General features: G+C 39.2%; 1 protein-coding gene across 5 annotated transcripts in view; it reads right to left on the bottom strand.

Moving 5' to 3' along the window:
* LOC134354873 (inaD-like protein) overlaps nucleotides 1–16,787 on the bottom strand; it is a 332,069-nt gene that overhangs the window by 193,801 nt on the left and 121,481 nt on the right. For all 5 annotated transcript variants that reach the window (XM_063064296.1, XM_063064298.1, XM_063064297.1 and 2 more), the window contains exons 21-23: nucleotides 15,469–15,804; nucleotides 8,945–9,065; nucleotides 1,309–1,504 (exon numbers count right to left, since the gene is read on the bottom strand). In XM_063064296.1, the coding sequence (XP_062920366.1) occupies nucleotides 1,309–1,504; nucleotides 8,945–9,065; nucleotides 15,469–15,804 (653 nt within the window). The remainder of the gene's footprint in view (nucleotides 1–1,308; nucleotides 1,505–8,944; nucleotides 9,066–15,468; nucleotides 15,805–16,787) is intronic.

The following is a 16,787-nucleotide window of genomic DNA, read 5'->3' as shown; positions in this document are numbered from 1 at the left end:
TCTTCGTCAGTTTTTAATTTAAACTCCACACGCTTGACTCATATTTGCTGCTTCTAACTTAAATCTACAATGTCTGGAAGCTTGGTGAACTTGGCATATGTGTTCACTTTATAGACAGAAAAGACTAATTACCAAAAATAAGTTCTATAGGAAGTCATAATTAGGTAAGTTATAATTCACAAGAATAAACTATTTTACAGGCAGACCCCATTGACATTGGTCAATAGCTGAGGTTAGTGACAAAATCACAACATTGGGCAAACCTTATCTGAAATGCCCGGGGCCGGAAGTGTTTCTGATTTCAGATTTTGGAACACTTGCATCGAAATAATGCAATACCTTGGGGATGGGACCCAAGTCTAAACAAGAAATTCATTTACAACTTGTACATATACCTTGAAGGTAGTTTGATATAATTTTTTTAATAATTTTGTGCATGAAACAATAATGTGTGTATTGAACTATCAGAAAGATAAGCTATCACTACCTTAGCTGCCCAGGTGGACAGTCAGTAGCTGTTTCGCTTCCCACTTTCAAATCTCTTACTAATTCTTCCTTCAGTTAGTCCTGACGAAGGGTCTCAGCCTGAAACGTCGACTGTACCTCTTCCTAGAGGTGCTGTCTGGCCTGCTGCGTTCACCAGCAACTTTGATGTGTGTTGCTTGAATTTCCAGCATCTGCAGAATTCCTGTTGTTAGCTGTTTCGCTTTGTCATTATTCCCGACTCTGAATTTACAGTATGTGCCACTGATAAGCAATCTTTATCATATTCTTATTCATCACACATCTGTACTGATGCATGTTAGATTTTCATCAGCGACGATCTTGGGAAATTTATCAACGAATTTCACTGCTGGTTCATCATTAGCAGACACTTTACATTCAATTTTCGGTTTGTAGTGATAGATCTTTGCTTGTTTCATGATCAGCATACCATTAAGTGGCATATATTCATTCTGCCGCTGATGAATCCACTCTTTCAATGCTTATCAAGATCTTCCTTTTCCACTTTATGCAGTGTTTTTCTAATTTTGTTTCACTTCTGTTCACTACATAGGTGAGATCACTTCTCAAAACTGTCCATGGTCCACAAAGACCTGCACCCTGGAACTTGTCCTGCGCCTAGTGGAAATTTCCGTTTGTGATGTCATGCAGCGCTCAAAAAAACTTTGGATTTTGGAGGTTTTAGGATTTTGGAATTTTGCATAAGGGGTGCTCAACCTATATAAAACCTTTGCGAAACTGGGACAATACGCACCACAATAATCAAATCAAAAAATGCACAACAAACATAAGGGAAATACTCACATGATTTCCTCATTGATGGCTTTACTGGCAAAAATTAATTGCTTCTGTATTGAACTTAGACCACTAATGGGCTCCATGTTCAAAGCAACAATATAATCCCCCTTCTGGAGTTGTCCATCTCTTCCAGCAGCTCCCTCATCCTCAATGTCTTTGATGATTGCTCCAGGTCCTCTGTGATCACTTTTTATGCTCAACCCTAGCCCAAGTAAAATAATGATAAAAAATAAATGTGAGAATTTCTTCCAGGTTCAATCCTGACCTCTGGCATTGTGTGTGTAGAATTTGTACATTCTCAATATTATGGTGTGGATTTCCACTGGTTGCTCCCATTTCGTTTCTTGTTACATCACAAAAATATGCCTATTGGTAAGTTAATTAGCCACTCTACAGTGCCCGTTGTGTCTAGGTATTTGGTAAAATCTGGCTCTGAATTGACATAAGTATGGGGAGAATAAAATGAGTTGGGATTGAATTAATATTCAAACTGTGTGATGGATGGTTAGTGTGGACTTGGTGGGCTAATAGGGTTGGTTTCCATACTGTATATCTCTATGACTTAATGATATTGTAACTGGCTAGGAATAGCATATGGCCACAAACTACAAACATTAGTATTACCGAAGGCGCAAGTTATGGTTTGCTGCAAGAACATTTACTTGGGTCGTAAAGAATAACGTGGCACTCGTACATGAAACATGAGCAGATGGGAGGTCAGTTATCTAATCAGTGTAATTTTAACACCATAATTTTCCATTTCAAATAAATCGATCAATGTCAGAAGTTAAATAATCACAATGAATAAATCTAGGCTCTCGACTTCTTGAAGAGCAGCTGGAGAAGCAAGTAAGCTAGATATATTCGGGCAAGAAATGTTTGCTTCTGTTGAATCTGGTGCTCATTAGTAGCCATTACATCTAAGATTCCAGAGTCACGATGCTTCCATCAATTAGTCACTAGGAGGAAAACAGACAAAGCTTCTAGAGGGTGGTTGTGAAAGCAGCAAACTGCTCAGGGAAACTGAAGTTATGTTGACTGATCTCAGAGGAGTTTTTATATTTAGCATCTAAATAATACCAATAAGTGCAAGATATCAAATATCAAACATATTGTTTGCAAACATCAACTTACTAACTTAATCACTCTTTGTTCCCATTCATTCAATTTGACAAACATATCCTATCTTCACTTTTAGCATAAAATGCCTGAAGTGGATGTGATGAAGAGTGAGCTGGGGAGACACCTCCAGAAAATAATGTCCTTACTCATTCTGTCTGAGTGACGGGATACCTTGCAGATAATCATTTGCCACTGATTTTGATGAAGTATACATTACAATTGGCTAATTACTGGATATTATAAAAGGAACTAACAAAAATATCCAACAAATTTGTAAAATGACTAAATGCAATAAGAATTGAGGATCTTTGCAATTAAGCACATCACAGATAGAATAAAATTGATCATGGATATGTCCTTTATTTACACAAATAGGAAAAGAGAACTGCAAGATCAATTGGCAACATTATATTCCAACCCATATGGCTTCTCTATTCTTTCCATTAGTTACCATGGAGGTACCAATCCAGAGTTTTAGGACATAGATCCATGGAATTTGAATTTCCGTAAATGGATTAAATTCCATGCCAGGTAGCCTGGTAAAAGGTGGAAACCTGTTAGTAAAGCCTAGTTTACAGTGAAGAAAATCAACATTATTTCAACCCATTACAGTTGGCAAGCAAAACTTTGCAGAGAACTCATAGGCAGAGAAAAATAAAATAGGTTTTAAAAGTTGGGAGCCAAAACAGAGAATATATGGACAATCAGCACACATCAAAGCTGCTGGTGAACGCAGCAGGCCAGGCAGCATCTCTAGGAAGCGGTACAGTCGATGTTTCAGGCCGAGACCCTTCGTCAGGACTAACTGAAGGAAGCATTAGTAAGAGATTTGAAAGTGGGAGGAGGGGGAGATCCAAAATGATAGGAGAAGACAGGAGGGGGAGGGATGAAGCCAAGAGCTGGACAGATGATTGACAAAGGGGATATGAGAGGATCTTGGGACAATCTGAGTGGTCAGCAATGTCTCCCTTCCCATTATATTGAGCACTGGTGCTCCCCAAAGCTGTGTGCTTAGGCTGCTGCTGTTCACACTACTGATGCATGACTGTGTTGCAGGATCCAGTTCAAATTGTGTCATCAAGTTTGCGGATGACACAATAATGGCTGGCCTTATCAAGAATGATGACGAGATAGAGTACAGAGAGGTAGTGGAGTGGCTGGTGGATTGGTGTGAGAAGAACAACCTAAGCCTGAACATCGAGAAGATCAAGGAAATCATTGTGGACCTCAGGAAGGTGCAGACAAACCATCCCCCCTCTGCAAATACATGGGTCCTCCACAGAGAAGATTAAGTGCACCAAGTTCCTGGGAATTCACATCACAGATGATCTCATCTGGTCCCTTAATATCACCTCCCTGAACAAGAAGGCACAGTAGCCCCTCCACTTCCAAAGAAGATTGAGGGCACCCCCCCCCACCACCACCATCTTAACTGTGTTTTACAGGAGCATCAGACCAGAAGTTCCTATAAGGACTGTGAGAACAGCCAAGAGGATCACAGGGGTCTCCCTACCATCCATCAGGGACATTTATCAGGAGCACTGTATATGCAGGGCCCACCCATCCACCCAGCACCCTCTTTGACTTTCTACCATCAGACAGGAGAGTACAATGCATTAAAAAAAGTACAGTCAGGATGCAAAACAGACTTTCCCCCAAGCAATTAGTCTTCTGAAATCACTGCCACAATGTATTCAAAGTGTCACTGGTTAATCTGTTCCGTACATCACAATATTTAATATTAATGCACTTTAGTTTGTTATTTATGTGTGATTCACCTGTAGATTTTATCCTTACCTTCATAAGTTATCATGTGTTAAGTGTGTTATGTGTACAACTATGCTTTACACCCTAGTTTGAAGAAACGTCTCATTTCTATCTACATTATGTGGTCATATACGTTATATACATGTATATAATTAAATGACAATAAATTTGATTAGACATGATTTGAAATTCTTCATGGTAGGCAGAACAAATAATTTTTGCAAAAATATGAGATTAAACCATTTCCATAAGTAATTTCTTCATTAACTGAACTTAATTACCGGTATAAAATAACTCTACAATGGGATGACCTATTTATATAATTCAATCGATGGCTAAATTTATACCAGATATTCAGTAACAGTTGAAATTGAAAACAGTAAAAAAAATCTAATTCATTTTTTTTGCATGTTAACTCTGCCATTGGTTGATCAGGGCAGCCACTTAATTGGGACTATTCTTAAAGAACAAAAACTAATCGAGAAAATGGCCAGAATTTCCTTTCTTATTTGGGGCACAATGTTGCTTAATTGGGACAAGAGACTTTTGCAGAACAGTTAGCTACTACACCATGCTTACAGTGAACAGTTTTTAAATAGTGTCAGTTGTGTGTGTTTGCATTCAAACAGCAGTGATTTACGCCACCCACTGATAAGCAGTAAGACAATTCAGAAGGGTCTTGATCACTGTGGTTTTAGTATTCACCTTGGAGATGTGAGAAACAGCCAGGAGTGAAAATTAAACAATTTTACTTCTTCAGCAAGTTAGGATCTTTTAAGAATTTGAAGATATCGAAAATAATTTTGAATGTTGCAAGAAAAATGAAGATTTGGAAGATGTAACACCTAACTAGTGTCAGTCACATGCAGTTATATGCCCATTAGACAATATTCTGTGCTTAGATTCAGCAGTTTTTAAATAGTGTCAGTTGCGCATGCTTGTGTAATAATATTCATTTAGGTTGACCAAGGCTGAATTAAAAAGCAGTGATATTTGAAAATATTTCATGCTGGAAGCGTCATAAAGAAAACTTTTAGCACACTGGCCTTCATAAAACAGTGTACGGTGTACAGGATTTGGGATGTTATGTTGAAGTTGTGTAAGATGCTGGTGAGGACTAATTTGGAGTATCATGTCCAGTTTTGGTCACCTGCCTAGAGGAAAGATGTAAATAAGATTGAAGAGTGCAGAGAAAATTTACGAGATGTTACTCAGACTTGAGGACCTGATTAGAGGGAAAGGTTCAATAGTTTAGGGCTTTATTCCTCAGAAGACTGAGGGGAGATTTGATAGATGTATATAAAATTTTGAGGGGTATACATAGGGTAAATGCATTTGGCTTTTTCCACTAAGGTTGGGCGAGACTACAATTAGAGGTCATGGGTTAAGGGTGACAGGTGAAATACTTAAGGGGAACATGAGAGGGAACTTCTTCACAGTGGTTGGAATGAGTGTGAAATCAGCTGCCAGCGCAAGTGGTAGATGTGGGATTGATTTCAACATTAAAAAGAAATTTAGATAGGTATATGGATGGGAGGGATATGGAGGGCTATATCCCAGATGCAGGTCAATGGGACCAGACAGATTAATGATTCGGCATGGATTAGATGGGCCAAAGGGTCTGTTTTTGTGCTGTAGTGGTCTATGACTCTATGAAGCCAGGCCATTATCTGGATGCGCTGTCTGTGCTGATTTTGTTCATTTAGTAAATCAGAAGAACAATATAACATACACTCTATGAATTCCTCTGCCAAAAACTACCAGGTTTATAACACTGCAGTAATATCGGCAGTGTTCCAATTTGTTCTGTATTTCATTTAAGTACATAACTTGCTACTGAGCTAAATGCAGTTTTACATCTTTATGCTATTCCCATGAAACTTTGGCTAATTGGTGCAACCACTTAATTGGGCCAAAATGTACTGATCCAGAGGTGTCCCAATTGACCAGAATCCACTGTATATAATTGCCAATCCAAATTTCCATTCAAAATCACTTTGATTAAACTTTTAAAATTACAATTAAAGATTAACTATTTCCAATATCAATTATTAACATCCTGCAATGGAATATACTGTACTGATGTAAAAGATTAAAGATTTAAATATTAACTTTATTTGTTATATGTGCGTTGAAGCATACCATGAAATGTGTCATGTGCATCAAATCAAAAATAGCAAGTATTGTGCTGGGTGCAGCCCCCGCAACTGTCCGCACCTTTCCGGTGCCAACATAACACATCCACACCTACTAACCCTAGGTGTATATCTTTGAGAGGCAATAAGGGGAGAAAACCAGAGGAACCAGAGGAAACCCACATGATCATAAACCGAACTTACAAACTCCTTAAAGACAGCGGTGAGAATCAAACCCTGATCAGTGACCTGTAAAGTGTGCTAGCTTGCCACCCAAAGATTTCCATTAAATTTATTTTTAAAAAGTAGTTAACAGAGCTACTGAGGACCTAGCAATTATTTACTGCTGCATATTTATATTGTATTTTCATATCCATAACAAAGGATTGCAATTTTTTCTAGTTGTCAAATTAATGCCACAAACTGTGCTTCTACCCAGTAGAAGATTTTTGCCGCTCCGCAGCAGCTGGCAAATTCATCCCAATGGTCTTCCATATGCTTCCTCTTACGTACATGCTGTACATAAAACAGCCATTTGTAAACTTGGGTGGAATTATAAATAAATTCTTGGTCAGGAAGTTCATATCCTCACAACATATGGTTTTGGTGACATGAAAGGATTAACTCTCCCAGAAATATGTACAAAATTTGTTACATCATTTTGTGTGTTTTTTTTTGCCAACATGCAGATGCATTTCCAGGACGTGTTTCATTGAGTCAGAGCCAATGCAAAATATACCTTACTCTGATATTAAATTAGTGTTCTTGAAATGCAGTGCTCATTAGTGCACCTTTTGGAACACAAGCAAATGTAGAACACAAAACTAAAGCTTTCATTCCTTTGGCCTTCAGGGTTTTATTCATATATTGCTTAGATAGTCTTTATGGAGAAATTAAAGTTAAGGCGAGGAAGGAGGTGAAGACTTCATCAGTTCTCCAGATTTACTGATTGTATTTTTTAAATATAATTTTAGCATCTTGGGATGTAAATATAAGGGTTAAGTAGGGTAAATAATTATTTCAGAATATTAAAAGTAAAACATCAAAAAATTAATCAATCTGGCTTTTATATTGCTTGGAAGTGGGGCTTGTCTTGTATTTTTCTGACTTTTACATGTTATTGCTATTGGAGATCATGCTCTAAATTTATACATTTAATGGGGCAAGCTCTCATTTTAGAAGGCAGCTTGGATGCTACCTGTCCTAATGCTGAATGACAAGTCACAGATAGAGAGGGAGAATGAGGAAGCGGGAGGCAGAGGAAAAGAGATTTACACAGAGAGACAGAGCGAGAGAGGGAGAGGGTGTCAAGGAGATTCAGTGACCGAGTCAGACAGACAGACAGAGAGACAGAGTGAGGGTGAGATGGGGAGCAACAGAGTAAGGCACAGTAACTTGTTCCACTCAGGGGATATCAAAGTCATGGTTAAAAAGAGGACGGATCATGTGCACCAGCAGACTAGAGATTCATTAAAGTTGGCCTTCCAAGAAGTTGATAGGAGGTGATCACAGTAATATAGTATTTCTGACATTGCCCATGTTTTCACAAGATATGGCAAGTGAGCTTAAAAGAAATACTGCTGTTCACACTCTGAAATCAATTGTGACTCGATCTGAACAATTGGATATCCCACCTTGACCCTATTTTTGATTTTTTTCCTTCTATTACCCACAGTAGAAGTTATCTCCATACGTAAGATAATGAAAAGAATATGGAAACACCTTTATCTCCAAAGTCCAACACACAAAAAACAGGATAAGGGGACTCGCATGTGCAATTCCCGGCCAATATCAAGATGGCCACGTTGAGCCTTATGGGTAAAGCGCCCATTAAATCCCAAACAGAGCAAACCCAGTATGCAGTCTGCAATCCTCACCATTCAAGTTTCACTGTGATCATCAATAGAAACCTTCATCACCACCTCTGCTGTTGCAAGATCAGGACAGAGTTTACAAGTGTATGGAGTTTCTGCTTTGGCTTTGTAAAGTCTCAACAGAACCCATTTCCAAAGGAAAACACCAAACAGGAGAAACAAGAGGTGAAAGAAGAACTTGGCAAACACAAGATTGTGCAGATGCTGCAAATTCCGAACAACATGCACAAAATGTTGGAGGAGCTCAGCAAGAGGGTCTGGTCTGCATTCATGGAGAGGAATAAACAACCGATGTTTCAGGCCAGGATACTTCATCAAACTTGGAGTTGATTGATAATGATAATCCCAAAATGTATCACTGGCTGTAGTCTGGCATTAAATGCAGGGAACAAGCCTGAGGGAGGCTCCAGAAATCTACCCTTCTCAAAGAACACGGATGAGGCTGATTATTGTGATACTTTCAATACACCCTGATGAGATGTTTTGTGAGTTTTTAGTTATGTCTAACATGATGAAGGAGATAACAAGAAGCACAGTCAAACTATTTATGAAAACTAGGTCAAATTAATTCCATTTCTAGATAGGTATTATTTGATATACTCCTGAAGCTGCAAATACAGCAAAACTTCTGAAAATATTTGAGGGTTTTCCAGAAAATACTTGCATGGTTTTAAAATATTGACTGAATGAGGAATTGGTTCGCAATCTTCCACAATTCCATGCATTATTTAAAACCAGTCATACCTAGATCATGGCCATTTCTCACTATGGTAACAGTTCTTTCATAATCTTCTGGCACCATAACTTGGACAATGTCCGTATCACTTGCAGAGGACAATGAATTTCCATTGAAATTCTCTTCATTCTAAAAGAAGACAAAATATATTATGGTACATCACAATCAAATGAACATACTGTTTGTAACACTAAATTCAACACCTCAATCTGGATCATTTCAACATGAAGACCAGAAGACAGAAGAGCAGGATTAGGCCATTCAGCCCATCAAATCTACTCTGCCATTCCATCATGGCTGATTTATTATCCCTCTCAACCCCATTCTCCTGATTTCTCCCATAACATTCGACACCCTGACTAATCAAGAACCTATCAACCTCTGCTTTAAATATACCCAATGTCCTAGCCTCCATCTGTGGAAATCAATTTCAAAGATTCACTATTCTCTACCTGAAGAAATTCCTCCTGATCTCTGTTCCAAAGGGACGTCTCTTTATTATGAGGCTGTGCCCTCCAGTCCTAGACTCCCCCACTATAGGAAACTCCCTCTCCATATCCATTCTATTTAGGCCTTTCAATATTTGAAAGGGTTCAATGAAATATTTAATTCTTCTACACTCCAGCGAGTACAGGGCCAGAACCATCAAACACTCTTCAGAATCGGTCCAGTGTTGATCAAGAAAACACGAGGTCAGCCCTAAGTTTACGATGATGAAGCGTACAAAATTATGAGGGGTATAGATAGTGTAAATGCAAGCAGCTTTTTCCACTGAGAATGGGTGAGATTAGAAGTAAGCCCATAGGTTGTGGAATCAGTCCAGTGTTGGAGAAAGTGCAGTTATTACCTCTGGTTTAAGAGCCTGTTGGTTGAGGGGGTAATAAATGTTCCTTAACTTGGTAGTGTAGGACCTAAGGGTCCTGAATCTCCTTCGTGATAGAAGAGAGCATGGCCTGGATGGTGGGGGTCCTTGATGATGGCTGGTTCGATGTTGTCGTTTAAAGTTAAATTGGATAGATACATGGACAGGAAAGGAATGGAGGGTTATGTGCTGACTGCAGGGCGGTGGGACTAGGTGAGAGTAAGAGTTCAGCACAAACTAGAAGGGCCGAGATGGCCTGATTCCGTGCTGTAATTGTTATATGGTTATATATAGATGTTAACCCTTTCATTCCTGAAATCATTCTCATGAACCTCCTTTTGGACCCTTTCCAATGACAGCACATCTTTTCTTAGATAAGGGGCCCAACAGTACTCACAATACTCCAAGTGAGACCTCACCAATGCCTTATAAAGCCACAGTATTGCATCCTTGATTTTTTATTCTGGTCCTCTCAAAATGAATGTTAACACTGCATGAACAATTCAACCTGCAAAAAATCCTGTACAAGGACTCCCAAGTCCCCTTGCACCTCTAATTTTTGAAATTTCCCCCCACTCAGAAAATAGACTATGACCTTATTCCTCTGCTAAATGGCATGACCATACACATACCTACACCCTATTCCATCTGCCACTCCTTTCCCCATTCTCCTAATCTGTCACCCTGCTTCCTCAACACTACCTGCGCCTCTACCTATCTTCATATGGTCTGCAAACTTGGCCACAAAGCCATCAATTCCATCATCCAAATCATTGACATACATATATACTGTAAAATATATAGATTTAAAATAGCACTTGTGATAGTCACTTCACTCATGACTCACAATCTTGGTACCTTTAGCATATATAAATGTTATATTACCAAAACAGAAATAGTGAAATAGTTTAAATAATTATGCAAAAAACACTAAATCGCAGAATCTTAATTAAAAAGTACACACACACATACACACACGTATATATACATTCAAACAAGATTCATTCATTCTCGGTGTCAGTGTAGCATTGTTCATTTGATTTTAACGTTACTCTCAGGTTCTTAATGGAAGTTCTGTGTAGCAAGTTTAACATGCATTTCAATACAACAATTAGGTAGTATTTAAATCAATAACTTTGGATTAATATGAAATTTAAATGCATATACAATGGACATAACAGATATGCAATCTCCCCTAAGACATGTTTTACTACATACATAAAATGCTGTATGTTAACAAGCCTTAGAAAGGGGTTCATGCTATCTATAATCACCTCAGAAAACATAATAGAGTTTCATTAACATAATACTGTATCACCAGTTTGAGAGCAGTGAGAGAAGAGTTAACAGATGATATGAAAATATTGCTTTTATTGACTTTAAAGAGGAAAGCTTTGGTCCTCTAGAAGGTATAGGTAGTCCAGGAAGTTGAATGGAGAAATGGGAAAAGGAAATTAACTCAGGCAAGCATGTGCGATGCATTTAGGAGGCACAATAATCTAACAGGATGCACAATTAATGGGATATTACTGAATAGTGCAGAGGTACAGAGGGAAATACAAAGATTCTTTAAACATAGAACATAGAATAGTACAGCACAGTACAGGCCCTTCGGCCCACAATATTGTGCCGACCCTCAAACCCTGCCTCCCATATAAGCCCCCACCTTAGATTCCTCCATATACCTGTCTAGTAGTCTCTTAAACTTCACTAGTGTATCTGCCTCCACCACTGACTCAGGCAGTGCATTCCACGCACCAACCACTCTCTGAGTAAAAAACCTTCCTCTAGTATCCCCCTTGAACTTCCCACCCCTTACCTTAAAGCCATGTCCTCTTGTATTGAGCAGCGGTGCCCTGGGGAAGAGGCGCTGGCTATCCACTCTATCTATTCCTCTTAAGGTAGCAGATAGATGAATTAGTGGTTCAAAAAGTATTTGGGGTACTTTCCTTTATATTTTATATTCTCATCATTAAGAGCAACAAGGTATATATGAACTACACCACTAGTCAGCCAATGGTTTTTGTCACCAGATTGATCAAAGATTAGAGAAGCTGAGATTTGGAATAACAAAAGAAAAGGAGTGATGTAAATGAGGTATGTATCTAAAATTATGATGGTCCTTGTTAGATAAAGAATCTATTAAAAAAAATCTATTTTTCTCTTTATAGAATGAACAAAAAGGATATAGAAATTTTAACTATTCTTTTTCTTCTGATGCAGTCCCTCGTGACTGAGAGTGATTTACTTCCACACCAGTTTGCGGGATGGGAAGTGACCGATGAGGTCACTGCGCGAACTGTAAAACTGTCACAAATGACACAAGGTGCCTGAAAGGGTAGACAGCTTATGAAATGACCTACTGCTTCTGCCTTTTATGCTGTGTCCTTGGCTGCTCCTAAACCATGGGCACAAAATTCTCAGAACTATCTCAAATGTTCCTTCTCAACTTTGAACGATGAAAGGAAAAGGATTTCCAAGAATCAGTGAGAATGTTATCTGAAAAGTTGCCAGAGCCAGAAATCTTGACCACATTTAAAATATAGTTGAGTCTGTACTTGAAGAACTAAGATTGCTGGGTTACAGATAAAGTACTGGAAGACAAAATTAAGCTAGGTGGCTCTTTCTGAAGATATTAATAGCTTTTTTTAAATAATAAGGGGTAAAAGAGAGTCAAGGGTAGGCATAGGACCAATAGAAAATGACGCTGGAGATATTGTAATGAGAGACACAGAGATAGCAGAGGAACTGAATGCGTATTTTGCATCAGTCTTCACAGTGGAAGACATCTGCAGTATACCGGACATTCAAGCGTGTCAGGGAACTGAAGTATGTGCAGTGAAAATTATGATTGAGAAGGTGCTCAGGGAGCTTTAATGGTCTAAGGGTGGATAAATCTCCTGGACCTAACAGAATGCACCCTCGGGTTCTGAAGGAAGTAGCTGGAGAGATCGTGGAGGCATTAACAATTATCTTTCAGGAATCGATAGATCCTGGCATTGTACCCAGATGACTGGAAAATTGCATATGTTACTCTGCTATTTAAGAAGGGTGGGAGGCAGCAGAAAGGAAACTATAGACCTGTTAGTCTGATATCAGTGGTTGGGAAATTGTTGAAATTGATTGTTAGGGATGAGATTACGGTGTACCTGGAGGCACATGACAAGATAGGCCAAAGTCAGCATGGTTTCCTGAAAGGAAAATCCTGCCTGACTAACCTATTGCAATTTTTTGAGGAAATTGCAAACAGGGTAGACAAAGGAGATGCAGTAGATGTGGTGTACTTGGATTTTCAGAAGGCCTTTGACAAGGTGCCACACATGAAGCTGCTTAGCAAAATAAGAGCCCATGGAATTACAGGGAAGTTACTAGAAAGGGTGGAGCATTGGCTGATCGGCAGAAAACAGAGTGGGAATAAAGGGATCTTAGTCTGGCTGGCTGCCGATTACCAGTGAAGTTCTATAGGGGTCAGTGCTGGGACCGGAGCTTTTTATGATATATGTCAATGATTTGGTCTATGGGATTAATGGTTTTGTGGCTAAATTTGCCGATGATACAAAGATAGGTGGAGGAGCAGGTAGTGTTGAGGAAAACAGACAGCCTGCAGAGAGACATAGATAATCTAGGGGAATGGGCAAAGAAGTGGCAAATGAAATACAACATTGGAAAGTATATGGTCATGCACTTTGGTGGAAGAAATAAACGGGCAGACTGTTACTTAGATGGGGAGAGAATTCAAAATGCAGAGATGCAAAGGGACTTGGGACTTAGGCCTTGTGCAGAATACCCTAAAGGTTAACCTCCAGGTTGCGTCGGTGGTGAAGAAGGCAAATGCAATGTTGGCATTCATTTCTAGAGGTATAGAATATAAGAGCAGGGATGTGATGTTGAAGCTCTACAAGGCACTCGTGAGGTAACACTTGGAGTATTGTGTGCAGTTTTGGGCTCCTTATTTTAGGAAGGATATACTGACATTGGAGAGAAGATTCACGAGAATAATCCCAGGAATGAAAGGGTTACCGTATGAGGAATGTCTGGCAGCTCTTGGGCTGTATTCCCTGGAGTTCAAAAGAATGAGGGGGGATCTCATTGAAACATTCAGAATGTTAAAAGGCCTGAACAGATTAGATATGGCAAAATATCTCCCATGGTAAGGGAGTCTAGGACAAGAGGGCACAACTTTAGGATTGAAGGACATAAATTTAGAACAAAGATATGAAGAAATTGTTTTAGTCAAAGGGTGATAAATCTGTGGAATTTGTTGCCATGAACGGCTGTGGAGGCCAAGTCATTGGGCGTATTTAAGGCAGAGATAGATAGGTTCTTGACTAGTCAGGGCATCAAAGGGTATGGGGTGAAGGCAGGGGAGCGGGGATGACTGGATGAATTGGATCAACCCATGATTGAATGGCGGGGCAGACTCGATGGGCTGAATGGCCTACTTCTGCTCCTATATCTTATGGTCTTATCAGACAGAGATTCTGCATTCTGTGGATCACGTGGCATAGGTCTGCATTGCTGATGCTGCATTGTTTAGTTTCTATCTTCTCCTCCTCCATTCATTCATCTTTCTTTTCCTTAAATAGGTACGTGCAATGCAAAGCAAGGAAGTTATATTTTTTTAAATCCTCTAGCAAGAGTACAATAATATTGTTTCGTACACAAACCTAGTTATTCAGCTGTATCATACTCACCTGTAGCCAGCAGATCCTCAGCGAACCCTAAGGGATGACTTCATTGAGAGTTAACTCATTTCTGACTTCTATGCTTGTGCATTGGAACATACAAGTCAGAGACAAACTGGAGCTCAGATGCATTGCATCTGGTCTCTCATCTTTGTACCAGACGAGAGCATTCTGAATGGAGTTAAACTCTTAAGAAGAAAAGCAGAGGGTGTAGAAGATAGCAATGAGATGAGGAGATGTTGTCTTGGAAAAAGAGGAGAAAGAGGAAGGAGTATTGAGTATAACGACATACAAAGGTTAGTTTTGTTTATTCACAACCAAGAAAGAAGCTGTTGCATAAACAGAGACAAATGTGGGATATTTTATAAGACATTAAAACAATCTTAAAAGTTCTGAAGAAAAGTTTTCTGCAAACAATATTGCTAATGCTTTCTTTTTCCCTTTTTCCTATCTGTGCCCTGTGGTGCATCTGACAGCAACCTTGCAATTTCTTTAGCATTTTTGTCTGTTTTTCTTAACAAGGCCGAGTTGCTAGCTTGGCGCTCACCCAGCGAGGATAGAAAGCCTACATGGAGCTGGCTGGATTCAAACCCGGGACCGCTTGCCTCGTCTTCAGCAGATACATATGCTTGCATAGTTTGATTAAGTGGATTTCCACCAATATGGCTTTTCTTCATCTCGTCTAAAACTACTAGAAACCAAGTGATTCTCACATTTAGTCAACAACATTTATTGCTGTACTTGCGATAGAAAGAAAGCAATTGTATTTATTAATCCAGCAATTCCTGTGTTCTACAGATCCTACTTTTTACTTCTCTACACAAGTAACTGAGAACACTTACAATTTAGAAAAAAATTACTAAAAACCAAGCAACATTACTTAAGTTTATTGTATGCTTACAAACCAGGTTAAATAAACTTGGGACATCTGATCTGTAAAATTTAGAGATTCTATTTAAGAACACATCGGTAATATTATACTTACATCATTTGTATCATACGGAAATAAAAGTGAAGTATTAAGAAGCTGGTTATTCATTGTACTTGTAGATGTTAGGGCCAAAGGTTCATAATATTCCAGCTGATCATTTATATTCTGCTGATGAATCGTTTCACAAATTCCTGGGTTCACCTTTTGCTCATCACCCACCAATATTTGCTGCTGTTCATTATTTTGGGTCCACTGATCTCTTGCCAATGTCTCGGTCGTCAAATATTCAGCGGCATCATCAACATTACTGGGATCTAAGTTCAATAACTTTAAATTCACCCCAGGTTCATCAACTAGCTCTTCTTCAGAAAATGAAGCATCATCAAATTCCTGTTGACGATAGGAAGAAATATTATTGTCAGTTTTAGTTCACTTAAGTAGAAGAATATATTTATTCCTTGGCTTTAAAACAAAGAAAAATCATTCAGTTCTTTCAAATAAAATTGTAACAATAACCTATTTTAACCAGAACAATGCTCCATGGAACTTAATTAATCATAACATTCAATCATGCACCCATTATATGATGAGCAAGTCCTGGACTTGCACAAATCTACCATGCACCTGGATTGTGCTGAGACACAAATGCTGGTAACATTCATCACTCCACTCTGCCACTGGAGTTCACATGGAGTGTGAAAATTGATCAGTGTCATGCTGAGATTCCTCAGTATTACGCTGGGGAACAGTTCCCATTCAATTCAATCGGGAGTCTCAGCCTGGAGGTTGCGTTTATCTGAAACGCAAGTATTTACCCCTGCATTAATATCTATGCATTAATTTTGGGCAGATGGGGGTTCGTCAGCCGTGACTGGCAGCTCACCTAGGAGAAGAAAAACTCTGATCTCAAACCTCCACTGCCTTGTGGCTATTCCCACTCATGGGGATGGCTTCAGGTGTAAACCCCAAGGGAACAATCTGGAGCAGGAGTCCCTAAGACAGTCCTACATTGAATTCAATGCTAGCTGGCAACTCCTGCAATGCTGCTGGTACCAAACTATATCGGTCTCTGCCATTCCTTTGGGTTCAACAGTTGTGTGAGGAGGGAGCTTGCTACATGGTCAACATTTTGCTCTCCATATCGTACTGCCCAGGCTTGCATATCTAAACAGCTAGGACACAATATCCATGGTCAACTCAGACCGATGGAGGCCTCCTCAGAATGTCTACTAATCTAAATTCGACATTTTATTTTAAATTCTTCATACCAAGCCAGGGACCCAGGTTCAAAATCAACCTCAGGTCCTACCTGCGTGGAGTTTGCAAGGGATGTATAATGACACAAGTAATAGAGCTGCTGCTTCACAGCTACA

Source organism: Mobula hypostoma, chromosome 12, assembly GCF_963921235.1.
Source record: "Mobula hypostoma chromosome 12, sMobHyp1.1, whole genome shotgun sequence".
In the NCBI taxonomy this organism is placed as follows: domain Eukaryota; kingdom Metazoa; phylum Chordata; class Chondrichthyes; order Myliobatiformes; family Myliobatidae; genus Mobula; species Mobula hypostoma.
Note: the sequence above shows the minus strand (reverse complement) of the source record. Positions and strands in the feature narration are given on the sequence as shown.